Source organism: Salmo salar, chromosome ssa12, assembly GCF_905237065.1.
Source record: "Salmo salar chromosome ssa12, Ssal_v3.1, whole genome shotgun sequence".
In the NCBI taxonomy this organism is placed as follows: domain Eukaryota; kingdom Metazoa; phylum Chordata; class Actinopteri; order Salmoniformes; family Salmonidae; genus Salmo; species Salmo salar.
Genome location: NC_059453.1, coordinates 67,420,741 through 67,447,886, shown reverse-complemented (window position 1 = coordinate 67,447,886; position 27,146 = coordinate 67,420,741). Strand labels below are relative to the sequence as shown.

At 41.3% G+C, this 27,146-nt stretch overlaps 1 protein-coding gene across 3 annotated transcripts in view; it reads left to right on the top strand.

Moving 5' to 3' along the window:
• LOC106565661 (S-adenosylhomocysteine hydrolase-like protein 1) overlaps positions 1–26,588 on the top strand; it is a 70,280-nt gene extending 43,692 nt beyond the window's left edge. For all 3 annotated transcript variants that reach the window (XM_014133003.2, XM_014133002.2, XM_014133004.2), the window contains 16 exons: positions 207–318; positions 407–550; positions 2,750–2,850; positions 6,804–6,906; positions 14,426–14,520; positions 14,646–14,752; positions 14,857–14,973; positions 17,376–17,439; positions 18,238–18,326; positions 18,700–18,770; positions 18,996–19,090; positions 19,257–19,355; positions 19,435–19,503; positions 23,023–23,101; positions 23,480–23,600; positions 23,781–26,588. In XM_014133003.2, coding sequence (XP_013988478.1) covers positions 207–318; positions 407–550; positions 2,750–2,850; positions 6,804–6,906; positions 14,426–14,520; positions 14,646–14,752; positions 14,857–14,973; positions 17,376–17,439; positions 18,238–18,326; positions 18,700–18,770; positions 18,996–19,090; positions 19,257–19,355; positions 19,435–19,503; positions 23,023–23,101; positions 23,480–23,600; positions 23,781–23,787 — 1,473 coding nt within the window. In that variant the 3' untranslated portion in view covers positions 23,788–26,588. The remainder of the gene's footprint in view (positions 1–206; positions 319–406; positions 551–2,749; positions 2,851–6,803; positions 6,907–14,425; positions 14,521–14,645; positions 14,753–14,856; positions 14,974–17,375; positions 17,440–18,237; positions 18,327–18,699; positions 18,771–18,995; positions 19,091–19,256; positions 19,356–19,434; positions 19,504–23,022; positions 23,102–23,479; positions 23,601–23,780) is intronic.
• The last annotated feature ends 558 nt before the right edge of the window (positions 26,589–27,146 follow it).

Here is a 27,146-nt window from a genome sequence, read left to right as displayed (position 1 = left end):
CAAGGCTGACATGCATATATACTACACCCATGATGTACATATCTATTAGTAATGGAATACCATTAGGCTACTGTTACATGGAAAGTATTGTTATTCTTATAGGTGTAGGGTGATTTCTTGTGACCAGATCTTCTAATCTTTTGATCCAGGTTTCAAGTGAATTGAAGTTAGGGATGTATAAATTGTACTCTCTTTTGCTCCTTCAGCAAATCCAGTTTGTGGAAGACAAGCAAGAGTTCAGCAGGTTTCCTACCAAGGCAGGACGACGCTCCCTGTCTCGATCGATCTCTCAGTCATCCACCGACAGCTACAGCTCAGGTACTATACCCACACAAACACGCACACAGCTATGTATGGATTGCTTAACCCTTTCTTGCTGACTTTTCCCATCGGTCTCATTTCCTAGCTGCGTCCTACACAGACAGCTCTGACGATGAAACTTCACCACGGGACAAAACACAGCTCAATTCCAAGGGCACCAACGACTTCTGTGTGAAGAACATCAAACAGGCCGAATTTGGTCGCCGCGAGATTGAGATTGCAGAACAAGGTAGGATAACATGGTTCTGTGACCTGTCACCTCTCACACAGAGAACAATACAATACAATCAGTGACCAGTGATAAACCTCAACATCCCGAGGGTGCTCCCAGGTATAAGTACTGGTTGTTGGTTATTTAAAGCATGTTCTTGAAATTTGCTGTCTTATGGCATGAATCTCTTAGGCGACTCGATGGGTAAGGGTCTTTGATCCTAGGTAATATCGGGAAATGTCAATTAAACTACTACTGGCGTCAATCAGGATGCAATGAGCAACAAAGACATTTCTGTGAACAAGGGACAGTAAAGTATATCTACATCTAAATATTGCTCCTGCCAGGACTTTGGGTCTGTTGCGCAGAAATGTACTAGAGTCTCACCCTCCAAGGCAAGGATTGGCCAAGTCAGATTGACAGAGACACTGATTGGAGGGGAGAGTATGTCATAAGAAAGGACAGCATCGCTCAGTTCTGTGCATGACTGAAATACTCTAGCAGCTAGAGTCTAGCTTGTTATCTATATTAAGCTTGTTATTTATTGACCTCAACCAATCTGTCGGCAGATATGGCTTCTGCTCTTAAGGGATTCAGAAATGTCTCCTGTGTAGTACTATTAGGCTTTTCTCTGGTTTTGCTAATCAGTCATTCGAAGTGCAACTACATCACATCAGAGAGAGAAACATAGTGTGTTCCAAAAGTATTGGGACAGTGACACATTTTTTGTTGTTTTGGCTCTGTACTCCAGCAATTTGGATTTTAAATTATACAACGACTATAAGGTTAAGTTGGGTATTTTCAACTATTTAGAAATTACAGCACTTTTTGTCATTGGCCCCATTTTAGGGAACCAAAAGTATTGGGACAAATTCATGTGTATTAAAGTAGTCAATTTTTTTGTAGTTGGTCCCGTATTCCTAGCATGTAATGATTACATCAAGCTTGTGACTCTACAAACTTGTTGGATGCATGATGAGTGAGAAAGTTAGACGCACACATATCATACCCCCAAGACAGGCTAACCTCTCACCATTACAATAACAGGGGAGGTTAGCATTTTTTGGGGGCGGTGTAGGATATTTATGCCTCTAACTTTCTCCCTCATCATTATTCACAATTCATTCAGGATTATCAGTAATCATGGTAGCATCCCACATTAATTTAGAAGTGTTTAGAAAAATATTCTTATTTACAATAAAAGTGACTCCAGAATTATCATTCTTTACCATTAATTTCTATTGGGCACATAATAATCTGAAACACAACCAAAACAAATAGCAGAGTGGAGTCACAAACTTGATGTAGCACGCAATGACTATGAGTACGAGACCAAATACTTACCTATTTACTACTTTAATACACATATAAGTGAATTTACTTTTGATCCCCTAATATGGGGGGGAGCCAGAGACTATGTACAAAAAGTGCTGTAATCTCTAAATGGTTTACCTGATATGGATGAAAATTCCCTAAAATGAAAGCTGACAGTCTGCACTTTAACCTCATAGTCATTGTATAATTTCAAATCCAGAGTGGTGGTGTACATAGCCAAAACAATACTTATGGAGCTCAATGTATTATGCAGAAAGATCTAACATTGTTTACAGGTTCAGACACCTTTGATGAAGTTCTCATTCTATCATTCTTGTGTTTAATTTCAGACATTATTCCCCAAATAATTTAGATTCGATGTGTTGTCCTTGACCTAAATGTTTTGTGATATGCAGCATTGCAGGTCTGACGTGGTTGTTGTTACAGACACAATGTACAGCCATCCTTTGCTGGAAACGGGACATAATAAGTTGAGCACTGGGATTAATTGTTACAGTGTAAGGATGAGTAAGTGTATTTTATTGATGTCGCGTTGCAGCTTAATCTACACCCATAACACTGTCTGCACAACCCCAGAGCTTGATATGGAGTGTTCATCCTCTAATGAATTGGCAGGTTGCAAATGGCATAGCTTATTTTAGGGTATTTGAATTTATGGAGCTAAGAAGGTTCTGATGCAGGAGATTCTTTGAGAGCCTTAATTATGAGAGATATTTGTGGGAAGGTCTTTATAGTCAGACCACTTTTCTGGTGTCTACTCTGAATGTGGCTATCAAGTTTTGGGATCTCCTTCTCTCCCTCTCTCCATCTCCTTTGCTCTCTTTATCACCCCACTTTCTCACTCCTCTCTCTCTCGGTCGCTTGCTCGCTCTCTCCTCACAGATATGTCAGCATTAATCTCGCTCAGGAAGAGAGCCCAGGGAGAGAAGCCACTTGCTGGGGCTAAAATCGTTGGCTGCACTCACATCACTGCCCAGACTGCAGTAAGATAACTATCCCTGTCTTACCTATCATAGTGCCAAGGCTACACGGGGACATCTTTCTCCTAATGAAGTAGGATTTGAAGGTCACAGAGGCTTCTTCAGTAACCACGTTGGCCCTGTTGTTTACACTAACTTACACTGTCTCCATTACCCAAGCTTTGCTGCAGTGAAATATCTCTCCCTTATTAGGCTACATACCCAAATATCAGTGCCATGACTGCAGTATGATCTTTCTAACAACAGTATCTCTACTGTACCTAACCACCACTGCTCTGCTACATTTTGCTCTGTGACTAAAAATGGTAGCTGGCTCATCTCATGACAGTCCATAAATAATATACAGTGTCTCTAAAGCCTTGTTCACATTGGCGGTTTGAAGTGACTCAAATTCTATTTATTTGCATATCTGATTTGAATCTGTTCTTTTTCCTGCAGTCTGAACAGCCAAAAAGCACATGGAATCAGATATTTCAAGACACATTTCAAACCACCTTCGTATCTGATTCCTGGTCATGTGACTTGTGTCTGAACAGTCAAATCTGATTTATTTGCCCTCAAGTGGTTTTTAGACTGTTATTCAGCATATCTTTTCGCTTGCTAGCTACTCTGTTGACAATTTGACAAGAACACGTGGTAGCTAACTAGCTTGTTAATTGTTTACAAACAAATGAGTGAATGTGCTAGAAGCTAAACAGCTACCTAGTTGGCTGTCTGCTGTGGCTAGCCAAGAATCTTATCCTTTGAGGCTTTAAAAGTGTTCTTTCCCTAGGATTTTGAACATTCAAAGCTACTGGGAAATGTCCATGGCAGGCATTGTTGTCACCTTAGCATGCTACATAACTTCTGAGTGATAGGAAGCACAAGCGCAACCACCGATCAGCCTACACCCCAGTACACTCACACATGTTGTTACTATGACAACTAGTGTAGCCTTGTTAGCAAATGACTGCTCTCTGGACTCACATCTGATTTGGTCACTTGTAACTTACTGTTTGGACAGGCAGTAGTCCAAATCATATTTGAAAAACAAAACTGATTTCAGCATTAAGGCTTGCAATGTGAACAAGGCTTTATACCCTGTTAGTGTCTAAGATTTAATAAGCAGATGGAGTATATTGGTGATGTTAATATGCTATTATATATTTACAGTGTCAGTCAAAAGGTTGGACACAGCTACTCATTCAAGGGTTTTTCTTTATTTGTTACTATTTTCTACATTTTTGAATAATAGTAAAGACATCAAAACTATGAAATTACACATATGGAATTATGTAGTAACCAGAAAAGTGTTAAACAAATCAAAATATATTTTCTATTTTAGATTCTTCAAAGTAGCCACCCTTTACCTTGATGACAGCTTTGCACACTATTGGCATTCTCTCAAACAGCTTCATGAGGTAGTCACCTGGAATGCGTTTCAATTAACAGGTGTGCCTTGTTAAAAGTTGTTGAATTTCTTTCCTTCTTGAGCCAATCAGTTGTGTTGTGACAAGGAAGGGATGGTATACAGAAGATAGCCCTATTTGGTAAAAGACCAAGTCCATATTATGGCAAGAACAGTTCAAATAAGCAAAAAGAAACAACAGAAGGTCAGTCAATCTGGAACATTTCAAGAACTTTGAAAGTTTCTTCAAGTGCAGTCGCAAAAACCATCAAGGGCTATGATGAAACTGGCTCTCATGAGGACTGCCACAGGAAAGGAAGACACAGTGTTGCAGAGGATAAGTTCATTAGAGTTACTAACCTCAGAAATTGCAGCCCAAATAAATGCTTAACAGACATCAACATCAACAGTTCAGAGGAGACTGCATGAATCAGGCCTTCATGGTTGAATTGCTGCAAAGAAACCACTACTAAAATGGACACCAATAAGAAGAAGACACATGCTTGGGCCAAAAAACACTAGCAATGGACATTAGACCAGTGGAAATATGTCCTTTGTTCGGATGAGTCCAAATTTGAGATTTTTGGTTCCAAACGCCGTGTCTTTGTGAGACGCAGAGTAGGTGAACGGATGATCTCCGCATGTGTGGTACCCACCGTGAAGCATGGAAGAGGTGGTGTGATGGTGCTTTTCTTGTGACACTGTCAGTGATTTATTTAGAATTCAAGACACAGTTAACCAGCATGGCTACCACAGCGATACGCCATCCCATCTGGTAAGCGCTTAGTGCGTCAAAAACAACAACACAGAGTTACACATGGAATAAACAAACGTAGAGTCAATAACACAATAGTAAATCTGTATACGGTGTGTGCAAATGAAGTAAGTCAATAAATAGGCCATAGTGGCGAAGAAATGACAATTTAGCATTAACACTGGAGTGATAGATGTGCAGATGAGGATGTGCAAGTAGAAATACTGGTGTGCAAAAGAGCAGAAAAAAAACAAAAACAAATATGGGGATAGGTAGATAGTTGGCTAGATGGGCTATTTACAGATGGGCTGTGTGCAGTGATTGGTAAGCTGCTCTGACAGATGATGCTTGAAGTTAGTGAGGGAGATATAAGTCTCCAACTTCAGTGATTTTTGCAATTCGTTCCAGTCATTGGCAGTAGAGAACTGGAAGGAAAGGTGGCCAAAGGAGGTGTTGGCTTTGGGGATGACAAGTGAAATATACCTGCTGGAGCCAATTCTACGGGTGGGTGTTGCTATGGTGACCAGTGAGATGAGATAAGGCGGAGCTTTACCTAGGAAAGACTTATAGATGACCTAGAGCCAGTGGGTTTTGCGACAAAGATGTAGCGAGGACCAGCCAATGAGAGCATACAGGTCGCAATGGTGGGTAGTATATGGAGCTTTGGTGACAAAACGGATGGCACTGTGATAGACTGCATCCAATTTGCTGAGTAGAGTGTTGGAGGCTATTTTGTAAATGACATCGCCGAAGTCAAGGATCGGCAGGATAGTCAGTTTTTTACGAAGGTATGTTTGGCAGCATGAAGTCAGAACCGTCCAGAGTAGTGATGCTAGGCGGGCGGGCAGGTGCAGGCAGTGATCGGTTGAAGAGCATGCATTTAGTTTTACTAGCATTTAAGAGCAGTTGGAGGCCATGGAAGGAGTGTTGTATGGCATTGAGGCTCGTTTGGAGGTTTGTTAACACATTGTCCAAAGAAGGGCCAGATGTATACAGAATGGTGACATCTGCGTAGAGGTGGATCAAAGAATCACCCACAGCAAGAGCGACATGATTGATATATACAGAGAAAAGAGTCGGCCCGAGAATTGAATCCTGTGGCACCCCCATAGAGACTGCCAGAGGACCGGACAACAGGCCCTCCGATTTGACACACTGAACTCTATCTGAGAAGTAGTTAGTGAACCAGGCGAGGCAGTCATTACAGAAATCAAGGCTGTTGAGTCTGCCGATAAGAATACAGTGATTGACAGAGTCGAAAGCCTTGGCCAGATCGATGAAGACTGCTGCACAGTACAGTTTTTTTTTTATTGATTGTGGTTATGATATCGTTTAGGACCTTAGAAACTTGAGCGCGGCTGAGGTGCACCCGTGACCAGCTCGGTAAGGTCTAGAACAGGTGTAGACCTTACCTTGAAATATTTACTTACAAGCCCTTAACGAACAATGCAGTTCAAGCAATAAACGAAAAGAGGAAAAAAATCGAATCAATCAAAAAATAACACAAAACATTTACATAACAATGACAAGGCTATATACAGGGGGTACTGGTACATGATTCCATATGTGTTATTTCATAGTTTTGATGTCTTCACTATTATTCTACAATGTAGAAAATAGTAAAAAAAATAAAAACCCTTGAATGAGTAGATGTCCAAACTTTTGACTGGTACTGTATATACAGTAGGCTAAATATATTGAAAGGTCTCTCTTTTGTGTTCTGTATTGCCTATCAGCTATTTATGATACAGAATATTACCTGTACATCTGTATTGTTCTTGTTCCTCTCATTCAACCTCCTCGCTCTGCACTCAGGTGTTGATTGAGACTCTGGTGGCACTGGGGGCCCAGTGTCGCTGGACAGCCTGTAACATCTACTCCACACAGAATGAAGTGGCAGCTGCCCTCTCAGAGATCGGTAAGTAGAGGCTTTCAACATGACTACTTTACAGCTTTGTTACAGTAATGGCTTCAATGTGGAACAGAATGAGAGACTGACTGTACTTCATAAGAGGGTTTTGAAAGTTGTGGTTCATCACATTCATATTAATTGGTACTATTTCTGCATACTATACATTAACTCGTATTAATATGTAATTAATTACATGAGTGTTAAATGGGTGTTTCTTGTAAGGGTGCTAAATGTTGGGGGTGATTTGCTTCCTTGTGCCCTTTGAAACTAAAGAGACATTTTGGAGTTGTTCTCAATAAAGTCCTGGGAAACACGGAGAACATCAGACTTGTCCTCTAGTCAATGAATTACAGCACCAAGACACACATATCTCTTAGGTTGCTGGGTGTTTGTTAAGTATATGTGTTTCCGTAGCGGGGTCTTTTTGCTTTTCACAGCCTGTTAGCCTGAGCAGTTCACAACAGATTCAGACTGCATTACAGTAAATATCACCAGTCACACAGCTCAAGCTGGGAGAAGAACTGGGCATAGGCTGTGGGCTGATTAACTTGTCCTACAAACACAGTATCCTCTGACCATTTACAACCCACTCTCAGCAGTGTTGACATTTTCTATGTGTGAGTTATGCCAGCAATCTTCATACCATACATACAGCAAGCCTGCCAGAAACCTACTGACTTGACCAGATGATGGGAGTAGATAGATAGTTGTACGTAGGTATATACAGTGCATTTGTAAAGTATTCAGACCCCTTCACTTTTTCCACATTTTGTTACGTTAGACTTATTCTAAAATGGATGAAATAGTTTTTTCCCCCTCATCGATCTACACACAATACCACATAACAAGGTGAAATAAAAAAGTATTACATTTACATAAGTTGTATCACAACCAGGCTGTATCACAACAAGCCGTGATTGGGAGTCCAATAGGGCGGCGCACAGTTGTCCAGGTTTGGCCGTTGTAGGCCGTCATTGTAAATAATATTTTTTTCTTAACTTGACTTGCCTAGTTAAATAAATAAATAAATAAAGGTATTCAGACCCTTTACTCAGTACTTTGTTGAAATACCTTTGGGAGTGATTACAGCCTCGAGGCACCCTCTTCTTGGGTATGACGCTACAAACTTAGCACCTGTATTTGGGGAGTTTCTCCCATTTCTTCTCTGCAGATCTTATCAAGCTCTGTCAGGTTGGATGGGGAGCATCACTACACAGCTATTTTCAGGTCTCTCCAGAGATGTTCGATCGGGTTGAAGTCTGGGCGCTGGCGGGGCCACTCAAGGACATTCAGAGACTTGTCCCGAAGCCACTCCTGCGTTGTCTTTGCTGTGTCGTTGTCCTGTTTGAAGGTTAACCTTTGCCCCAGTCTGAGGACCTGAGCGCTCTGGAACAGGTTTTCACCAATGACTTCACTACTTTGATCTATTCATCTTTCCCTCGACTTGTCTCCCAGTCCCTGCCGCTGAAAAACATCCCCACAGCATGATGCTGCCACCACCATGCTTCACCGTAGGGATGGTGCCAGGTTTCCTCCAGATGTGACACTTGGCATCCAGGCCTTAGGGTTCAATCTTGGTTTTATCAGACCATAGAATCTTGTTTCTCATGGTCTGAGTCCTTTAGGTGCCTTTTGGCAAATTCCAAGTGGGCTGTCATGTGCCTTTTACAGAGGAGTGGCTTCCGTCTGGTCACTCTACCATAAAGGCCTGATTGGAGGAATGCTGCAGAGATGGTTGTCCTTCTGGAAAGTTCTCCCATCAATCCTGTCTCGGAGCTCTACGGACAATTCTGCAGCCAATGTGAGTAAAACATTTAAACCTGTTAACCCTCGCAAGGCTGCAGGCCCAGACGGCATCCCCGGCCGCGTCCTCAGAGCATGCGCAGACCAGCTGGCTGGTGTGTTTACAGACATATTCAATCAATCCTTATCCCAGTCTGCTGTCCCCACATGCTTCAAGAGGGCCACCATTGTTCCTGTGCCCAAGAAAGCTAAGGTAACTGAGCTAAATGACTACCGCCCTGTAGCACTCACTTCCGTCATCATGAAGTGCTTTGAGAGACTAGTCAAGGACCATATCACCTCCACCCTACCTGACACCCTAGACCCACTCCAATTTGCTTACCGACCCAATAGGTTCACAGACGACGCAATCGCCATCACACTGCACACTGCCCTAATTCATCTGGACAAGAGGAATACCTATGTAAGAATGCTGTTCATCGATTACAGCTCAGCATTTAACACCATAGTACCCTCCAAACTCGTCATTAAGCTCGAGACCTTGGGTCTCGACCCCGCCCTGTGCAACTGTGTCCTGGACTTCCTGACGGGCCGCCCCCAGGTGGTGAGGGTAGGTAACATCTTCTGTTCACCCACGACTGCGTGGCCATGCACGCATCCAACTCAATCATGAAGTTTGCAGACGACACTACAGTGGTAGGCTTGATTACCAACAACGACGAGACGGCCTACAGGGAGGAGGTGAGGGCCCTTGGAGTGTGGTGCCAGGAAAATAACCTCGCACTCAACATCAACAAAACAAAAGAGATGATCGTGGACTTCAGGAAACAGCAGAGGGAGCAGCCCCCTATCTGCATTGACGGGACAGTAGTGGAGAGGGTGGAGAGTTTTAAGTTCCTCGGCGTACACATCACGGACAAACTGAAATGGTCCACCCACACAGACAGCGTGGTGAAGAAGACGCAGCAGCGCCTCTTCAACCTCAGGAGGCTGAAGAAATTTGGCTTGTCACCAAAAACACTCACAAACTTTTACAGATGCACAATCGAGAGCATCCTGTCGGGCTGCATCACCGCCTGGTACGGCAGCTGCTCCGCCCATAACCGGAAGGCTCTCCAGAGGGTAGTGAGGTCTGCACAACGCATCACCGGGTGCAAACTACCTGCCCTCCAGGACACCTACACCACCCAATTTCACAGGAAGGCCAAAAAGATCATAAAGGACAACAACCACCCGAGCCACTGCCTGTTCACCCCGCTAACATCCAGAAGGCGAGATCAGTACAGGTGCATCAAAGCTGGAACCGAGAGACTGAAAAACAGCTTCTATCTCAAGGCCATCAGACTGTTAATAAACAGCCATCATCACTAACAGTGAGTGGCTGCTGCCAACATACTGACTCAACTCAAGCCACTTTAATAATGGGAAAATTGATGTAATCAATTTATCACTTGCCACTTTATATTATTTATATTAGATCATGTTTACATAACCTACTTTATTCATCTCATATGTATATACTGTACGCCATACCATCTACTGCATCTTGCCATCTTGATGTAATTAGATGTATCACTAGCCACTTTAAACAATGCCACTTTATATAATGTTTTCATAACCTACATTACTCATCTGATATGTATATACTGTACTCTATACCATCTACTGCATCTTGCCATCCTGATGTAATGTATCACTAGCCACCTTAAACAATGCTGCTTTATATGTTTTCATACCCTACAATACTCATCTCATATGTATATACTGTACTCCATACCATCTATTACATCTTGCCTATGCCATTCGGCCATCACTCATTTATTTTTATGTACATATTCATATTCATTCCTTTACACTTGTGTGTACAAGGTAGTTGTTGTGGAATTGGTAGATTACTTGTTAGATATTACTGCATGGTCAGAACTAGAAGCACAAGCATTTCGCTACACTTGCATTAACACCTGCTAACCATGTGTATGTGACAAATACATTTGATTTGATTTGAATTCCTTTGACCTCATGTCTTGGTTTTTGCTCTGACATGCACTGTCAACTGTAGTACCTTTGTATAGACAGGTGTGTGCCTTTCCAAATCATGTCCAATCAATTGAATTTACCACAGGTGGACTCCAATCAAGTTGTAGAAACATCTCAAGGATGATCAATGGAAACAGGATGCAGCTAAGCTCAATTTTGAGTCTCATAGCAAAGGGTCTGAATACCTATACAAATAAGGTATTTCTGTTTGAAAATATTCTAAACCTGTGTTCGCTTTGTCATTATGGGGTACTGTGTGTAGATATACGTTTTACAATAAGGCTGTAATGTAACAAAGTGGAAAAAGTCCAGGGTTCTGAATACTTTTCAAATGCACTGTACTTACAGACACAGAGAAAGAGGCAGGGATTTGAGGACTAGATAGGTTAACTAAGAAAAGACTGTCAGTAGAATAGAGGTCCTAAGCCCAGGTACTGTATAGCGTGTTTCTAGCTGTATGGTCATATGGGACGAGTAGCATGGCAGAAGAATCACAGAGCTTTCAAAATCTCCCCACCCCTCCCATTCAATAGCAGGGCTTAGGATGTTTTTTTTGTGTACCACTTTATTTTTTGGTAATTATTTTTTTACGTAAGCCCTCCCTTTCCCACATCATTGTGTAAAGCGACATCTGTCACACTATCTATTTCTAATAAACAGTTGGTCTTTATGGAGCTGTCCTCTGGCAGCTTCTGTTTCAGCCTGCCTGCTCTGCTCTCTCTGGGGTGGAAATTACCAGAAGGCCTTCTGTCCTGCTGCAGTTATCACCTGATGTCTGATCCTCTCTTAAAAATCACAGGATAACAGCTTTAGAGACAAGAGACCTAGCTTATTATCCCCTCTTGGTTTAAAGAACACATATCCTTGTATATCTACAGAAAAGACAGGAATGCCTATGGGGGTGTTGTATATATTCAGAGCCATATTCTCGTAAAGCTTAGAGAGGATCTCATGTCGAATGTTGTTGAACTGTTTTAGTTGTAAATTCACTTGCCTCATCTAAAGCCTCTTCTTTTGGGGTGCTGCTATTGGCCACCAAGTAGGGATTAACATGGGTAACCGGGATCACTTCACATTTCCAGAAAAAATGTAATGACGACCTGGAAATTACTGACATTTTCCCCAATGTCGGCACTAATGCAATGCCACAAAATACACAACATGCGCAGCAACAGATTAGCAAAAAATAAAATGGCATCCAAACAGGTTTTCACATGGAAGCCTTTAGCCCAGCATGATCAACAAACGGTATGAAAGATACCGATATTTTTAAAACAGTTGGTCCCCGTTAGATTAAATATCAAGGTATCTTAATTATTTATTATTATCTTTATTTTACATTTGTGACTGTCCGGATCTATCAGTGTTTTGTTACTTGTTTATTTTTTTTGTGGACCCCAGGAAAAGTAGCTGCTGTTTCTGCTGAAGCTAATCTACATAAATAAATAAACATATGGAGGGCCCTCTGTTTCTGCCATGCTTATAACATAATGCAGGCTTTATAACACAATGTTAAATATTCAAAGGTTAGGTCAGTTCACAACAATTGGTCATGACACAAATAGCAGTATAGTGACACACATACCAGTATAGGTGAATAGGCCTACAGTGAAGCTAACCCTGATAAGCTAGTGTACCTTAAATCCTACATGACTGTTCAATACTGATGTCAATACTGGTAGTTCTGGCTGCTATTGACACCCGTTTCCTGAGTGATTTATGAGGGTGTAAAGTGGGCTTTAATGGTAGAGAGCTGAAGTGTTTAGTAGAGCTGGGACGATACCAGTATTGAAATAATCTTTCCATGGCAAAAAGGAAAACACGAAGCAGGCATAACTGTTTGATCGTTAAAAACCTGCTGTATGTAACATGTTTTGAGCTGTAGCTTAGAAAATAAATACATGTGACTCTGGATGATGACATAATGTTTGTTTCCAACATTAGGGCTGTTTTCCTAAAGAAGTTTAATCCACTTTGTTTCCTTGCTACGATACCAACGAGTATCGTCCCGGCCCTGGTGTTTAGTGAGCAGGGTTATGTAAGTCTACCTGGAGGAGCCTACAGATGCGGGGGCTGTTCTAGGCTCTGTGGTGTTGTGGTTGGACCGTTGTGCAGGTCCAGATGTCTAGAGTTAAGCTGAAGGTCGTTATATTAATGACTTTACAACAGATTATAAGGACATCAAGCACCGTGTGTTCAAACATCATCGGTTCTGCTCTCTCCAGAATGAAGGGTCTTAACTTGTTAATCGCTCAGGACCCTGTGCTGTTGTTGAAAAAGGGCCTTAGCTTCTATATATACTGCTCAAAAAAATAAAGGGAACACTTAAACAACACATCCTAGATCTGAATGAAAGAAATAATCTTATTAAATACTTTTTTCTTTACATAGTTCAATGTGCTGACAACAAAATCACACAAAAATAATCAATGGAAATCCAATTTATCAACCCATGGAGGTCTGGATTTGGAGTCAGTCAAAATTAAAGTGGAAAACCACTACAGGCTGATCCAACTTTGATTTAATGTCCTTAAAACAAGTCAAAATGAGGCTCAGCAGTGTGTGTGGCCTCCATGTGCCTGTATGACCTCCCTACAACGCCTGGGCATGCTCCTGATGAGGTGGCGGATGGTCTCCTGAGGGATCTCCTCCCAGACCTGGACTAAAGCATCCGCCAACTCCTGGACAGTCTGTGGTGCAACGTGGCGTTGGTGGATGGAGCGAGACATGATGTCCCAGATGTGCTCAATTGGATTCAGGTCTGGGGAACGGGCGGGCCAGTCCATAGCATCAATGTCTTCCTCTTGCAGGAACTGCTGACACACTCCAGCCACATGAGGTCTAGCATTGTCTTGCATTAGGAGGAACCCAGGGCCAACCGCACCAGCATATGGTCTTACAAGGGGTCTGAGGATCTCATCTCGGTACCTAATGGTAGTCAGGCTACATCTGGCGAGCACATGGAGGGCTGTGCGGCCCCCCAAAGAAATGCCACCCCACACCATGACTGACCCACCGCCAAACCGGTCATGCTGGAGGATGTTGCACGCAGCAGAACGTTCTCCACGGCGTCTCCAGACTCTGTCACGTCTGTCACGTGCTCAGTGTGAACCTGCTTTCATCTGTGAAGAGCACAGGGCGCCAGTGGCGAATTTGCCAATCTTGGTGTTCTCTGGTAAATGCCAAACGTACTGCACGTACTGTCTCCTGATGTACTGGCCTGTCTCCTGGTAGCGCCTCCATGCTCTGGACACTACGCTGACAGACACAGCAAACCTTCTTGCCACAGCTCGCATTGATGTGCCATCCTTGATGAGCTGCACTACCTGAGCCACTTGTGTGGGTTGTAGACTCCGTCTCATGCTACCACTAGAGTGAAAGCACTGCCAGCATTCAAAAGTGACCAAAACATCAGCCAGGAAGCATAGGAAATGAGAAGTGGTCTGTGGTCCCCACCTGCAGAACCACTCCTTTACTGGGGGATGTCATGCTAATTACTTATAATTTCCACCTGTTGTCTATTCCATTTGCACAACAGCATGTGAAATGTATTGCCAATCAGTGTTGCTTCCTAAGTGGACAGTTTGATTTCACAGAAGTGTGATTGACTTGGAGTTACATTGTGTTGTTTAAGTGTTCCCTTTATTTTTTTGAGCAGTGTATGTTGTGAGCTATGTCTGATCTGGAGAAATATTGTAATTTCTAAACCCATTTTATTCTCCCAACTACCTTGTCATTTCTGCAGGTGTGGCTGTTTTTGCCTGGAAGGGGGAATCGGAGGATGACTTCTGGTGGTGTATCAACAAGTGCATCAACATGGAGGGGTGGCAGCCTAACATGGTACCCATAGAACTCTTGTCAATTACCCTCCTTTAACAGCAAGACAAACGTCCTTGTTGACCATTTTCTGTTACTGATATGTGTTTGCGTGTTGAGAATGTTATCTCTTGCTGTGTCTGTGGTAGATCCTTGATGACGGAGGGGACTTGACTCACTGGGTGTATAAGAAATACCCCAACGGCTTCAAGAAGATCAGGGGCATTGTGGAGGAGAGTGTGACTGGGGTCCACAGGTGATTTTATTTCTGATTACAATACATTCTCAATCATACATATTCATAAGATCAACAGGTAACTCTGAGCTTAGTTACTTTGTTACTTTCTCTTTGCCTTAAAGGTTGTACCAGCTGTCCAAAGCAGGCAAGCTGTGTGTGCCAGCCATGAACGTAAATGACTCTGTGACAAAGCAGAAGTTTGACAACCTCTACTGCTGCAGAGAGTCTATCTTGGATGGGTAGGTGTTAAATGTACCTTTCAAGCATACAAGTGAATGTTCCCTCGCTATGACACCTCAGTGCTCTTTGTACATACAGTTGAAGTCGGAGGTTTACATACACCTTAGCCAAATACATTTAAACTCAGTTTTTCACAATTCCTGACATTTAATCCTAGTAAAAATTCCCTGTCTTAGGGAGTTGGGATCACCACTTCATTTTAAGAATGTGAAATGTCAGAATAATAGTAGAGTGATTTATTTCAGCTTTTATTTCTTTCATCACATTCCCAGTGGGTCAGACGTTTACATACACTTAATTAGTATTTGGTAGCATTGCCTCTAAATTTTTAACTTGGGTCAAACGTTTCAGGTAGCCTTCCACAAGCTTCCCCCAATAAACTGGGTGAATTTTGGCCCATTCCTCCTGACAGAGCTGGTGTAACTGAGTTAGGTTTGTAGGCCTCCTTGCTCGCACACGCTTTTTTAGTTCTGCCCATACATTTTCTATAGGTTTGAGGTCAGGACTTTGTGATGGCCACTCCAATACCTTGACTTTGTTGTCCTTAAGCCATTTTGCAACAACTTTGGAAGTATGCTTGGGGTCATTGTCCATTTGGAAGACTCATTTGCGACCAAGCTTTAACTTTCTGACTGATGTCTTGAGATGTTGCTTCAATATATCTACATCATTTTCCTTCCTAATGATGCCATCTATTTTGTGAAGTGCACCAGTCCCTCCTTCAGCAAAGCACCCCCACAACATGATGCTGCCAACCCCGTGCTTCACGGATGGGATGGTGTTCTTCGGCTTGCAAGCCTCCCCCTTTTTCCTCCAAACATAACGATGGTCATTATGGCCGAACAGTTATATTTTTGTTTCATCAGACCAGAGGACATTTCTCCAAAAAGTACGATCTATGTCCCCATGTGCAGTTGCAAACCGTAGTCTGGCTTTTTTATGGTGGTTTTGGAGCAGTGGCTTCTTTCTTGCTGAGCAGCCTTTCAGGTTATGTCGATATAGGACTCGTTTTACTGTAGATATAGATACTTTTGTACCTGTTTCCTCCAGCATCTTCACAAGGTCCTTTGCTGTTGTTCTGGGATTGATTTGCACTATTTGCACCAAAGTACGTTCATTTCTAGGAGACAGAACGCGTCTCCTTCCTGAGCGGTATGACGGCTGCGTGGTCCCATGGTGTTTATACTATACTTGTACAGATGAACGTGGTACCTTCAGGTGTTTGGAAATTGCTGATGTGTCTTGAACGCACGAACAAAACGCCGCTATTTGGATATAACTATGGATTATTTGGAACCAAACCAACATTTGTTGTTGAAGTAGAAGTCCTGGGAGTGCATTCTGACGAAGAACAGCAAAGGTAATCCAATTTTTCTTATAGTAAATCTGAGTTTGGTGGGTGTCAAAATAGCTAGCCTGTGATGGCCGGGCTATCTACTCAGAATATTGCAAAATGTGCTTTCACCGAAAAGCTATTTTAAAATCGGACACCGCGATTGCATAAAGGAGTTCTGTATCTATAATTCTTAAAATAATTGTTATGTTTTTTGTGAACGTTTATCGTGAGTAATTTAGTAAATTCACCGGAAGTGTTCGGTGGGAATGCTAGTTCTGAACGTCACATGCTAATGTAAAAAGCTGGTTTTTGATATAAATATGAACTTGATTGAACAAAACATGCATGTATTGTATAACATAATGTCCTAGGAGTGTCATCTGATGAAGATCATCAAAGGTTAGTGCTGCATTTAGCTGTGGTTTTTGTGACATTATATGCTAGCTTGAAAAATGGGTGTCTGATTATTTCTGGCTGGGTACTCTGCTGACATAATCTAATGTTTTGCTTTCGTTGTAAAGCCTTTTTGAAATCGGACAGTGTGGTTAGATAAAGGAGAGTCTTATCTTTCAAATGGGGTAAAATAGTCATATGTTTGAGAAATTGAAGTTATAGCATTTTTTAGGTATTTGTATTTCGCGCCACGGGATTCCACTGGGTGTTGACTAGGGTGGGACGTTTGCCCAGAGAGGTTAAAAAAAAATTGAAAGCGGGAAAAATCCATATGTTAGCCGCGTCATTGTTTAAGCCGCACACACACACAAGGCCAATACATCAGGCTAACAACATGGCCAGTGTGATCCATGTAGTAATTTCCGGACTATAAGCCGCAACTTTTTGATTATATATATATATATATACATACACACACACACACACACACACACACAAGGCCAATACATCAGGCTAACAACATGGACTGTGTGATCCAGTGGCCTGGGAAATTGCTTTTATAGACTGCTACTGCCCACTTCACTCTTCCTGGCGTTTCAATATAACATAGAAAGGCCAACTTCCTGTATCTTAATGTTTCCCCTGTCTCTATCTCCATGTTTCTGTCTGCAGCCTGAAGAGGACCACAGACGTGATGTTTGGAGGAAAGCAGGTGGTTGTCTGTGGTTATGGAGAGGTAAGGGGGTGTCGTGGAAATTCTACACAGGGACATTCGGAAGTCAATCTGAAATGCATTATTCTTTATTATCAGCGCGCTGGAGAGGTTCCAACTAATTCAATGCACAAAGTACACATGTCGTTCAGTTGCTCCCCCCGGGGCAGTTCCGCTAGTTCTCTTATATACAGACAAGTTATATTTGCATGATTTAGCTTATTCATAATTAATTCATCATTAACGTTTGCTTCATTCATGTTATCGACCAATACTGGGTCATGCATGTGACAGACCAATACCTCATAATGCTTCTTCTCTCTAAGCTGAGACCTTGAAACTGAGATAACCCTTTCTCTAAACAAGGTTTTGGGCGTACTGCCAAATTGCAGATACTGATAGTGAGGATTCGTTCAAATCAGTCACTTGAATGAACACAGAAATTAGTTATTAGAAAAGCACACATTTTTTTTATTTCCATCACAGGGTTTTCATATTGTATATGTAGTTATGTTTGAATAGACTGAGTTTGTGCTGGCTACGCTAAACCTGCTATAAAAAATATGTGCACTCTGTATAATGATAATCACCTATACAGTACATACTTGTACATGTATATACTGAAGAGTTCAATGCCATGTCATGCTAAGTTATTGTATATTTCGTCTAAAGTGTTCGGCCTCTATAGAGTTTTTAATGTGGACGTCAAGGTTTACTGATATGCATGTTATTTTGTGGGTCCATTGTGGCCTTTTCTGTTGATTGAGGTCAATGTGATGCGATCATATTATGTAATTCTAATGTGATATGCTCTCCCTGCAGGTTGGGAAAGGTTGCACTGCTGCACTGAAAGCCATGGGATCCATTGTCTACGTCACAGAGATTGATCCCATTTGCTCCCTGCAGGCCTGGTGAGGGACAGGAAACGGGAAGTAGGAAGCAGAAAGTGCCAAATGTAGAGCACTGCTGATCCAGAGAAATGACACCATGAATTAGACCACAAAACCCTCTGGACAGAGGAGTCTCTATGTCCTGCTCTAAGATAAACCTTTGAAACAGAAATTCTCCATCAAAATATAAACCCGAAAACCTGAACTGGCTTTCATCATTAGGATAACACGATAGAAACTAGATGGTAGCGTATTAAACCTTTTAAATAAAACAAAAGAGCCTTATTAGTTGAATGGCACTCTAGACCAGTACTAACCAACTCTACTGTAGGCAGAGCACCTGTCTACCCCCATCTGTTCTTACTAACCTGTCTCTCCCCATGTGTTTGAACAGCATGGATGGCTTCAGGGTGGTCAAGCTTAATGAGGTCATCCGTCAGGTGGACATCATCATCACATGCACTGGTAAACAACATCAAACTACCTTACTTATTCAATCAACTTTCTGTACAGGGGACTGCTTTTATGGAAATACATTAATCTATGGGCTTCCAGTCCATGCCTGTCACAATCAATAAATGCATTGACATACATACATGGCCCTTTGCATCATCTAATAGGGAGAGTTTGTGCTGCTAAGCTCTATGTAGATGGAGGTTTTAGACTGGTGTTTTTCCTGTGGTCTCCTAGGGAATAAGAACGTGGTGACCAGGGACCAGCTGGACCGTATGAAGAACGGCTCCATCGTGTGCAACATGGGACACTCCAACACTGAGATTGACGTGGTGAGAAACTTTAACACAACACAATTCGTTACTACAGTAGAACATAAAAATCAACGGAGCCTTTCCAGGGAATATGAAGTTCATGTACTGCATATTAAGACTTTTAGTAGTGTGCTTGAGAGTGCATAGTGTGTTGGTCTGCTGATCTGTGTGACCTGCTCCTCAGGCGAGCCTGCGGACCCCAGAGCTGACTTGGGAGAGAGTGTGCTCTCAGGTGGACCATGTCATCTGGCCTGATGGCAAGAGGGTCATCCTGCTGGCCGAGGTGGGAAGTTACACACACACACACATACACACATGCACATATACTCCCACATAGCAAATAAAAAGTTTCTCTCCCTCAGGGTCGTCTCCTGAACCTCAGCTGCTCCACAGTTCCTACTTTCGTCCTGTCAATCACAGCCACGACCCAGGTAATACAGACACTCCCCACAGTAGCTAACAAGCAACAGATAGCAGTCTGTGGGTTTACACTGCCTTCAGAAAGTATTCATACCCCTATACTTTATCCACATTTTGTTGTTACAGCCTGAATTTAGAAGCTGTTTTTCAGTCTCTCGGTCCCAGCTTTGATGCACAGGTACTGACCTCACCTTCTGGATGTTAGCGGGGTGAACAGGCAGTGGCTCGGGTGGTTGTTGTCCTTGATGATCTTTTTCGCCTTCCTGTGACATCGGGTGGTGTAGGTGTCCTGGAGGGCAGGTAGTTTGCCCCCGGTGATGTGTTGTGCAGACCTCACTACCCTCTGGAGAGCCTTATGGTTGTGGGCGGAGCAGTTGCCGTACCAGGCGGTGATACAGCCCGACAGGATGCTCTCGATTGTACATCTGTAAAAGTTTGTGAGTGTTTTTGGTGACAAGCCAAATTTCTTCAGCCTCTGCGCCTTCACCACGCTGTCTGTGTGGGTGGACCATTTCAGTTTGTCCGTGATGTGTACGCCGAGGAACTTAACTTTCCCCCTTCTCCACTACTGTCCTGTGGATGTGGATAGGGGGCTGCTCCCTCTGCTGTTTCCTGAAGTCCACAATCATCTCCTTTGTTTTGTTGACGTTGAGTGTGAGGTTATTTTCCTGACACCAGACTCCGAGGGCCCTAACTTCCTCCCTGTAGGCCGTCTCATCATGTTGGTAATCAAGCCTACCACTGTAGTGTCGTCTGCAAACTTGATGATTGAGTTGGAGGTGTGCATGGCCACGCCTGTACCATCTAAACCGCTGTGAAATATATTTTTCATAACCAAAAATTATATTTTTTATTTTCAGCGGTTTGAAGCTGGTGTACAAACCCGAAAGTAAAATACTTAAGAACGGGAAGCATATAAATAATGCACATAGAAACCCTTCTTAGACTTGCTTTCAATGAGAAGGCCAGATCTATAACTCACTTTTCTATGTGAATTTGGTCAGGTATCCCAAAAAGTTACATATTGCAGCTGTATATAGCATCCTCTGTGACTTCTAGGAAGTTTTTAACCCACTTAATCCCAACATTATTCACCATCATTGTAAAGCCCTAATTATTTTGTTGCTCTGACAAGGTCATTTCTGAAGATTTTAAAATGTGATTAGTGATTCATTTTAAGATTAAAAAAACAACAACGCTGTCCCTCATTTTAAGGTAAACCCTGTTACGTGCACAGAACTCTCGTTTTAATATGGTGAAACTGTTCCTTCAAAAAGGTTTTCAAAAGAAACATGTAATGAACATGTAATAATAGATCATAGTGTAAAAGCAAGTGAGCTGGTTCTACTCTTTATGGCCATTTTCTGATGTTTATTGGTGGAGCATAACACGTCAACCCTGTTACCCCAGGTATCCCCCTTTCCCTTTGCCATAGAGAGAGGCTAGAAATATTTTAGCAATAAAAACAAAAATTGTGAAGCTTGCATTCAATTGCCCCTCCCTTTTGCACACAACAAGCTTCCATTCCCCCTGTCACAAGGGGATTCATGGCTGATTTAAGATTAAGTCATCAACCCTGTTACTTTATTTGATACTTACTGTAGTAATTTTTTCATGTAGCCCTTTACACTCATACCCGTATACAGTTTGAAAATGGCAGATTTGGACACTGATAAGCACCTAATTTGGAATGCAGTTGCTGTACAGTAACATGCTATACATGATGTCAGAGTTCAGGGTCTCTGCTTCAAAACTCTGTATGGGTTTTGACTGACAGCCATTCTGAACTTAAGCACCTTGTGCAACAACAAGTTACACCAATCCAGGGGCATTATGTGTAACAATTTCTTAACGCTATGGGCTACTGTATGTTCAAGCTTAAACTCTATTGGACCAGTTAGGTTCGCTACTGGAGCAGTAGGGTGAAATGAAAACCATTTAGGAAAAGAATGCCGACATGTATTTTGTAAATAAAAATACTTACAAAGAAATTAATCACCTTGAGTAAATATTGATATGTGAAATTTGTACAATCAGCTCAATATGAATGAAATACATCAATAGTACAATAGACTTAGATATCGGCCATATATCCTGCCTATAGTTTAGTAGGGTGCACCCAACTCTATCTTAATCTGAGGAGCTCTGATGTCAATGTTCAATAGCAATACAATAAACATCAATCCACAGAAAAACACAAACCAATTCCCAAATACTGACTTATAAATCACTAAGATGGGATCAATATAACACTAAGGTGTTTAAGTGTAGCATGTGCTTATAACAATCCCACTGCAATGTATGATGGAATGATGTCTTGCAAGAAGAATCCTATCACACCGTAGTATGGCAGTGCAAATTCAGTGTTCTCTAAGGAAAATACATCTTTGCATGCAAATCTTCTTATCGATGTCCTGGGTTCCTTGGTGGAACTGAATCCATACTCAAAAAACCTGACCAAATCCTGGCGTCAATCTTTCCCTCAATCCCTTCACAGCACGTTTGTATAGATAAGTGAGTGTTAATATCCAGTTCTCTCTTTTTAGTTCAGTTTCATACAACTTCTCAATGATTTTTAACTTAGTTTTTCTTCTATGGAATGGCAGTAGCTCTTCACGTTCCGTTCTAGCTCTTTTTTTTCAGTATGATGGCGCCGACTGGTGTATAACGTGAGGTTAGGAGAGGGACTAAAATAATATTGAGTTTTGATTGGCTCAAAATAAACTGCCTGTCATGCAGCTTCTGACAGCTGATTTGTAATAGTTGTCAACTTAAACATCAATAGAAATATAGTATAATATGATTGGTTACTGGAATCTCACTAGTAACGATAAGTGTTCAACATTAGTTGACCTGAATTACACATGCACCCCAAAAATCGGAAGGGGCACAAGGTACGTTAGGATGTCTGGGTGCGTGGTCAGGAGAGGGGCTCGGCCCCCCGTCTGGAAGTTATAGCTTTTTCCTGCAATCTAAAGCCATAATCATATGTAAAAAAAAAAGTTTTATTTTCTGTATATCTAAGCATACCTCTTGAGCTGTCTGTATCCTCCTGTCTGATGGTAATTTGTTTAAATAAACAATATATGCTTCTCTGCATCTCTGGTAAACGATGGGTAAAAGATTGAAAGGAATGTGAGTCTTCAGTACTTGTAGTAATTGCTTACTTTTCTAAAGTCTACCAACCTTGCCAGCAGGCATGCCAGCTAAGATAGTCACTCGCTTGTCTAACTAACTTGATTGATAACTAGCTACCAAGAAGCCATTTCAGGCTATCTGGGCTAGCTAAAGCCAACTTCATAAAATTCCTAGGTGACTAGTAGTATTATAGAGAAACGACTACAAAAACATTTAATAAAATAATGTGTTTTCTATGACGTCGAACATGTTTCTTTATGACACGGTTAAAATGACGTGAAATCAAAAGTAGTTACACTAATCAAAAGGCACCTAATTGTTGTAATGACCCATCTATTCTTGAGATTGTGTGTATACTAATGATTGTGTATTGTGCTTAATTTCTCCAACAGGCTCTGGCTCTTATTGAGCTGTACAATGCTCCAGAGGGCCGCTACAAACAGGATGTCTACTTGCTTCCCAAGAAGATGGGTGAGTAATGGACAGCCCTTATACCCTGCCATGTTTGGCGCGTTACAAGAAAATACAGATAAATAATGTCTGTAGTGGTAGTTATTATTATGTTATGGTCTAGCTAGCTACACAACACAATTCTTGCTTTAGCTGTTTTATCCCTGTCTCTGTGGACATAATACTGTTTCACAAATGCTTGTTTTGGACATGCTGTGCAAACCACTTTCACTAGTCTCTGAGGCCCTACTTATGCCATCTGGTGATGTAAATGAGACATTACAAATCAATTCTGTAACTTATTTGGTATTCAAGCATACAGACAGAAATTTGATGAATACAATTATAAAAACATTGCTTATTACTTCTATAATTGTATGTGTGTTGTGATTGTCTCAGATGAGTATGTTGCCAGCCTGCACCTGCCCACCTTTGATGCCCACCTAACGGAGCTCTCAGATGAGCAGGCCAAGTACCTGGGCCTCAACAAGAATGGCCCATTCAAACCCAACTACTACAGGTACAAATGTCCCTGTTAACATCCCTTTAAATGTCACCAAAATATCAGATTTATCTTAATTTCTGCATTTCATCCCCACAGCCACAACAAATGTTCTTATTGGTCCAATCAAGTTAAGTGAAGGTTTTTATAACTTCAGTACATACATTTGACTAATATGTTCATTTTCGGTATTCATAGGTATTAGCTTGCATGAACGGCCCACAACTCTGCACTCCTTGACTTGGACAAGGCTTGGATGACCAGAAGATAATGAAATATATATTTAGTTTTTTTAGAGACACTTCACTCCTATTCCTTCATCTTCTACAGTAGGTGTGACCCTGTTTCACTTGCTGTTTTGTGTATTTAGTTTCACCATTAGTTCTGGAAATACACACTCTAAGAAACCAACATACAGGACCCCACTGGTCATGAATCACCAATTGAAAGTACAGCACCTAAACTCAGCTGTCTGCTTGAGATATATACACACGTCTGATTTCATTCCCACTCTCCAGTAGAATAAGACATTTTTCTGATGTTTTATTTGTAGTTTGATAGATCTTTATTATTGTGCCAATTGACTGTGTAGGGAAGGGGATTGTTGTAATTGAGATTTATATTTTCTGTCTGCATTGATGTCGCTCTTCTCAAATAATTACATTCCAGCCAAGGGAACAGGGAGAAATGGCCTCCACACTAGAAAGACTCAACCTCAGTGTTCCATTTAAAGACATTGTCACGTTTCCTGCTGGACCATGTGTATACCCATATAGATGTTTACTAGCAGCTTGTCATTTTACTGATCTCTATCTCTCTTCCTCTGAAACAGAACTGAGGAAGAGAGATAGATAGAAAATATGAGTATCTGTACTGACTGTACTGTATTGGGGCGGCAGGTAGCCTAGTGGTTAGAGTGTTGGGCCAGTAACCGAACGGTTGAAAGATCGAATCCCCGAGCTGACAAGGTAAAAATCTGTCGTTCTGCCCCTGAACAAGGCAGTTAACCCACTGTTCCTAGGCCGTCATTGTAAATAAGAATTTGTTCCTAACTGGCTTGCCTAGTTAAATAATTTTTTTTTTTTTTAAATAGACTAAAAGGGCAATATATGATTTTCTTTGTATAGTCCATGTGTGCATGTACAGTACAGAAATGCAATTATCTTCACTAACAACATTTAGAAGTGTAAGATACAGAAAGGTATGTGTAACCAGAAGAGTGACTATCCAATCTGCCACTGGTTTTGATTGAGTCTCACATGGTAATAACACTGGAATGTTTTGCATTGTAGGAGTCTTATCAGGCTCAAAGGACAATAGTGCATTGCCATTTCTCCATCCCTGGTCTAAACAATGTGGAATTAAGTTTATTGAAGTGATTTTTTTAAAATGCAGTAGTTGGCTGATTTTAGTATTGTTATTACTAGTAGTAACTAGTATCCCTTTTTGTGTGACGTGAATCTGTTTTTCACTTAACGTTCCTGATCACCATGTTGTCCTTCTGTCTGTTCTCTGCATCCATACTTGCCTGTTTTCATGTCACCATCACATTGAAGGTCTACTCCATAAGGAGAGTTGTTATTCGGTTGAGTAATGTTTTTTAGTTCCACCTGCAGATGAATATTACAGAGGGTAAATAATCTGTATGTATTACCGGTCGGTTGAATACAGACCACATCTGTGTGTACAATTTTCAGTGTTTTCTGTCCTTCCATTTTAGCTGTGTGAAACAAAAGATACTGTTTTATTTATATATATATTAGCTGATGTAACTGTGATATAAAGCGCTTTCTTCTTTGCACTAAAAGCTGTTGAGCATTACAACCAAGGACATATGCGTGAGAAGGACATTGTTGGCGTGGTATTGGTGTCGTAACTTTGGTTACTGGTCAAGTGACAGTGCCTTGTGACCCATCTGCTACTGCACGTATTCATCACTTGTAGGATTATGTCTGTCCACTCTATTCCTCTTTGAAAGCTGTCCAACAGTGTTCTGATTCTGCAGTATAATCACTATGCACCAAGATGTGCATCACTGTAGTGGTCTCATAAAGATTTGTACTTATTGGGGGTACCCAAACTGCTTAATGTGTCAGCATTTAGTTATTTCCATTGTAAGAGAACATAATAGTTTGAATTTACCTGTTTTGGACTTACCATTGTTTTTGAAGCTACAGTAAATATTTTTCTTCCCTTGGATATTATCTGTATAGCACTACCAAAAGCATGCCATGAAGTAAAACCAGAATGCCTTTACATGCACTGTGTTGATTACAATGCCTCTGAATTCAAATTCTGTTTTAGTTAATTGAATCTCTCATACTTTAGATTTGTTTATACTGTCAGAACCATAACGTCTAGCAGGATGTCATAATAACTGACAAATATAGTCAGTTAATGAAACCATGTCTAGCAGTTAAGTGTTATCTGACCAGCTCACAAGTCCAGGGTCATTTGGATGTTGTATGCAACAGTGTTCTGCAATTTGGGCTAATTGAGTGACTGTCGGTGACTGACATAACAGAAACTGCTGATGCACACAATCAAATTTCATAATTGCACCTTGTGTATTCTACTATTCCAACTATCAAAAATAAGTTGAGACCCCGACTGAGTTCCTAAAATGTATTTATTTATTTTTTGGGTGAAATTGATCCGCAGGCCTACAAAAGGGGGGCCAGTGCACATCCCTGATTTAAAGCAAGGATCAATGTGATGTACATGATGTGAGAATCGCTTATGTATCTCTGGTTGTGACAAAACAACCTTTTTTATTTGAGCTTTGCAAATTAAATTATATTGTTAAATTATACAGTACTATGTATTATTTTTCTGTGTATTATCTGAGTGGTTGATGTATAGTCTGGCTGAGTCACAATTCAAGTTGTTTTACTTTAATCTGACTGCTCTCTGATGCTGCTATTTATTTTTCTGCTTTCTGTTGGTTGATGTGTACCGATCCCTTTAATAAACTTTTCGATGTTTGAAATAAAAACTGCTAGTGCACCATTGTTTAACAAGTGATTATTTACCTAATGTGATCTCAAGGCCCAATTCTGGAACTAACTGTATGAGGGTTTTTCACTTAAGCAACTACTTCTTACACAAATTCACAGTATAGACATTTTGAAAAACAACTAAGTAAATGCAATGAATAAACAATTTATTCATGTGAACAGTGCTTTAAATGACAAAATATAGATTCAAGTATAAACAATATTTGATTTGGCTGTTTACATTTTTTTAAGACTGGGCCAAAAATGACTATTTTAGTCCAGCGCTAGGACGTGTACAGCTGCCACAGGTGAAATAGGCTACACTGCCCTCCAAACACGGGAGGAAACTTCCTTTTATGGGTGATTTCACGTTCACCTGAAAGAAGTATTTTAAGTATTCACCTCCAAATCCATTATATTCTGTTGGCTCGCATGGTTTCTCCTCCAGTGTCAATCTGCCAAGTGCATACGAGGCTGCAAAGTTTCCTCAACTGTAAACTGACAAATAGCACCACAGTTGTAACTCACTAAATAGCATGTCTGACTAACAAACTGTATTCATAGAGAG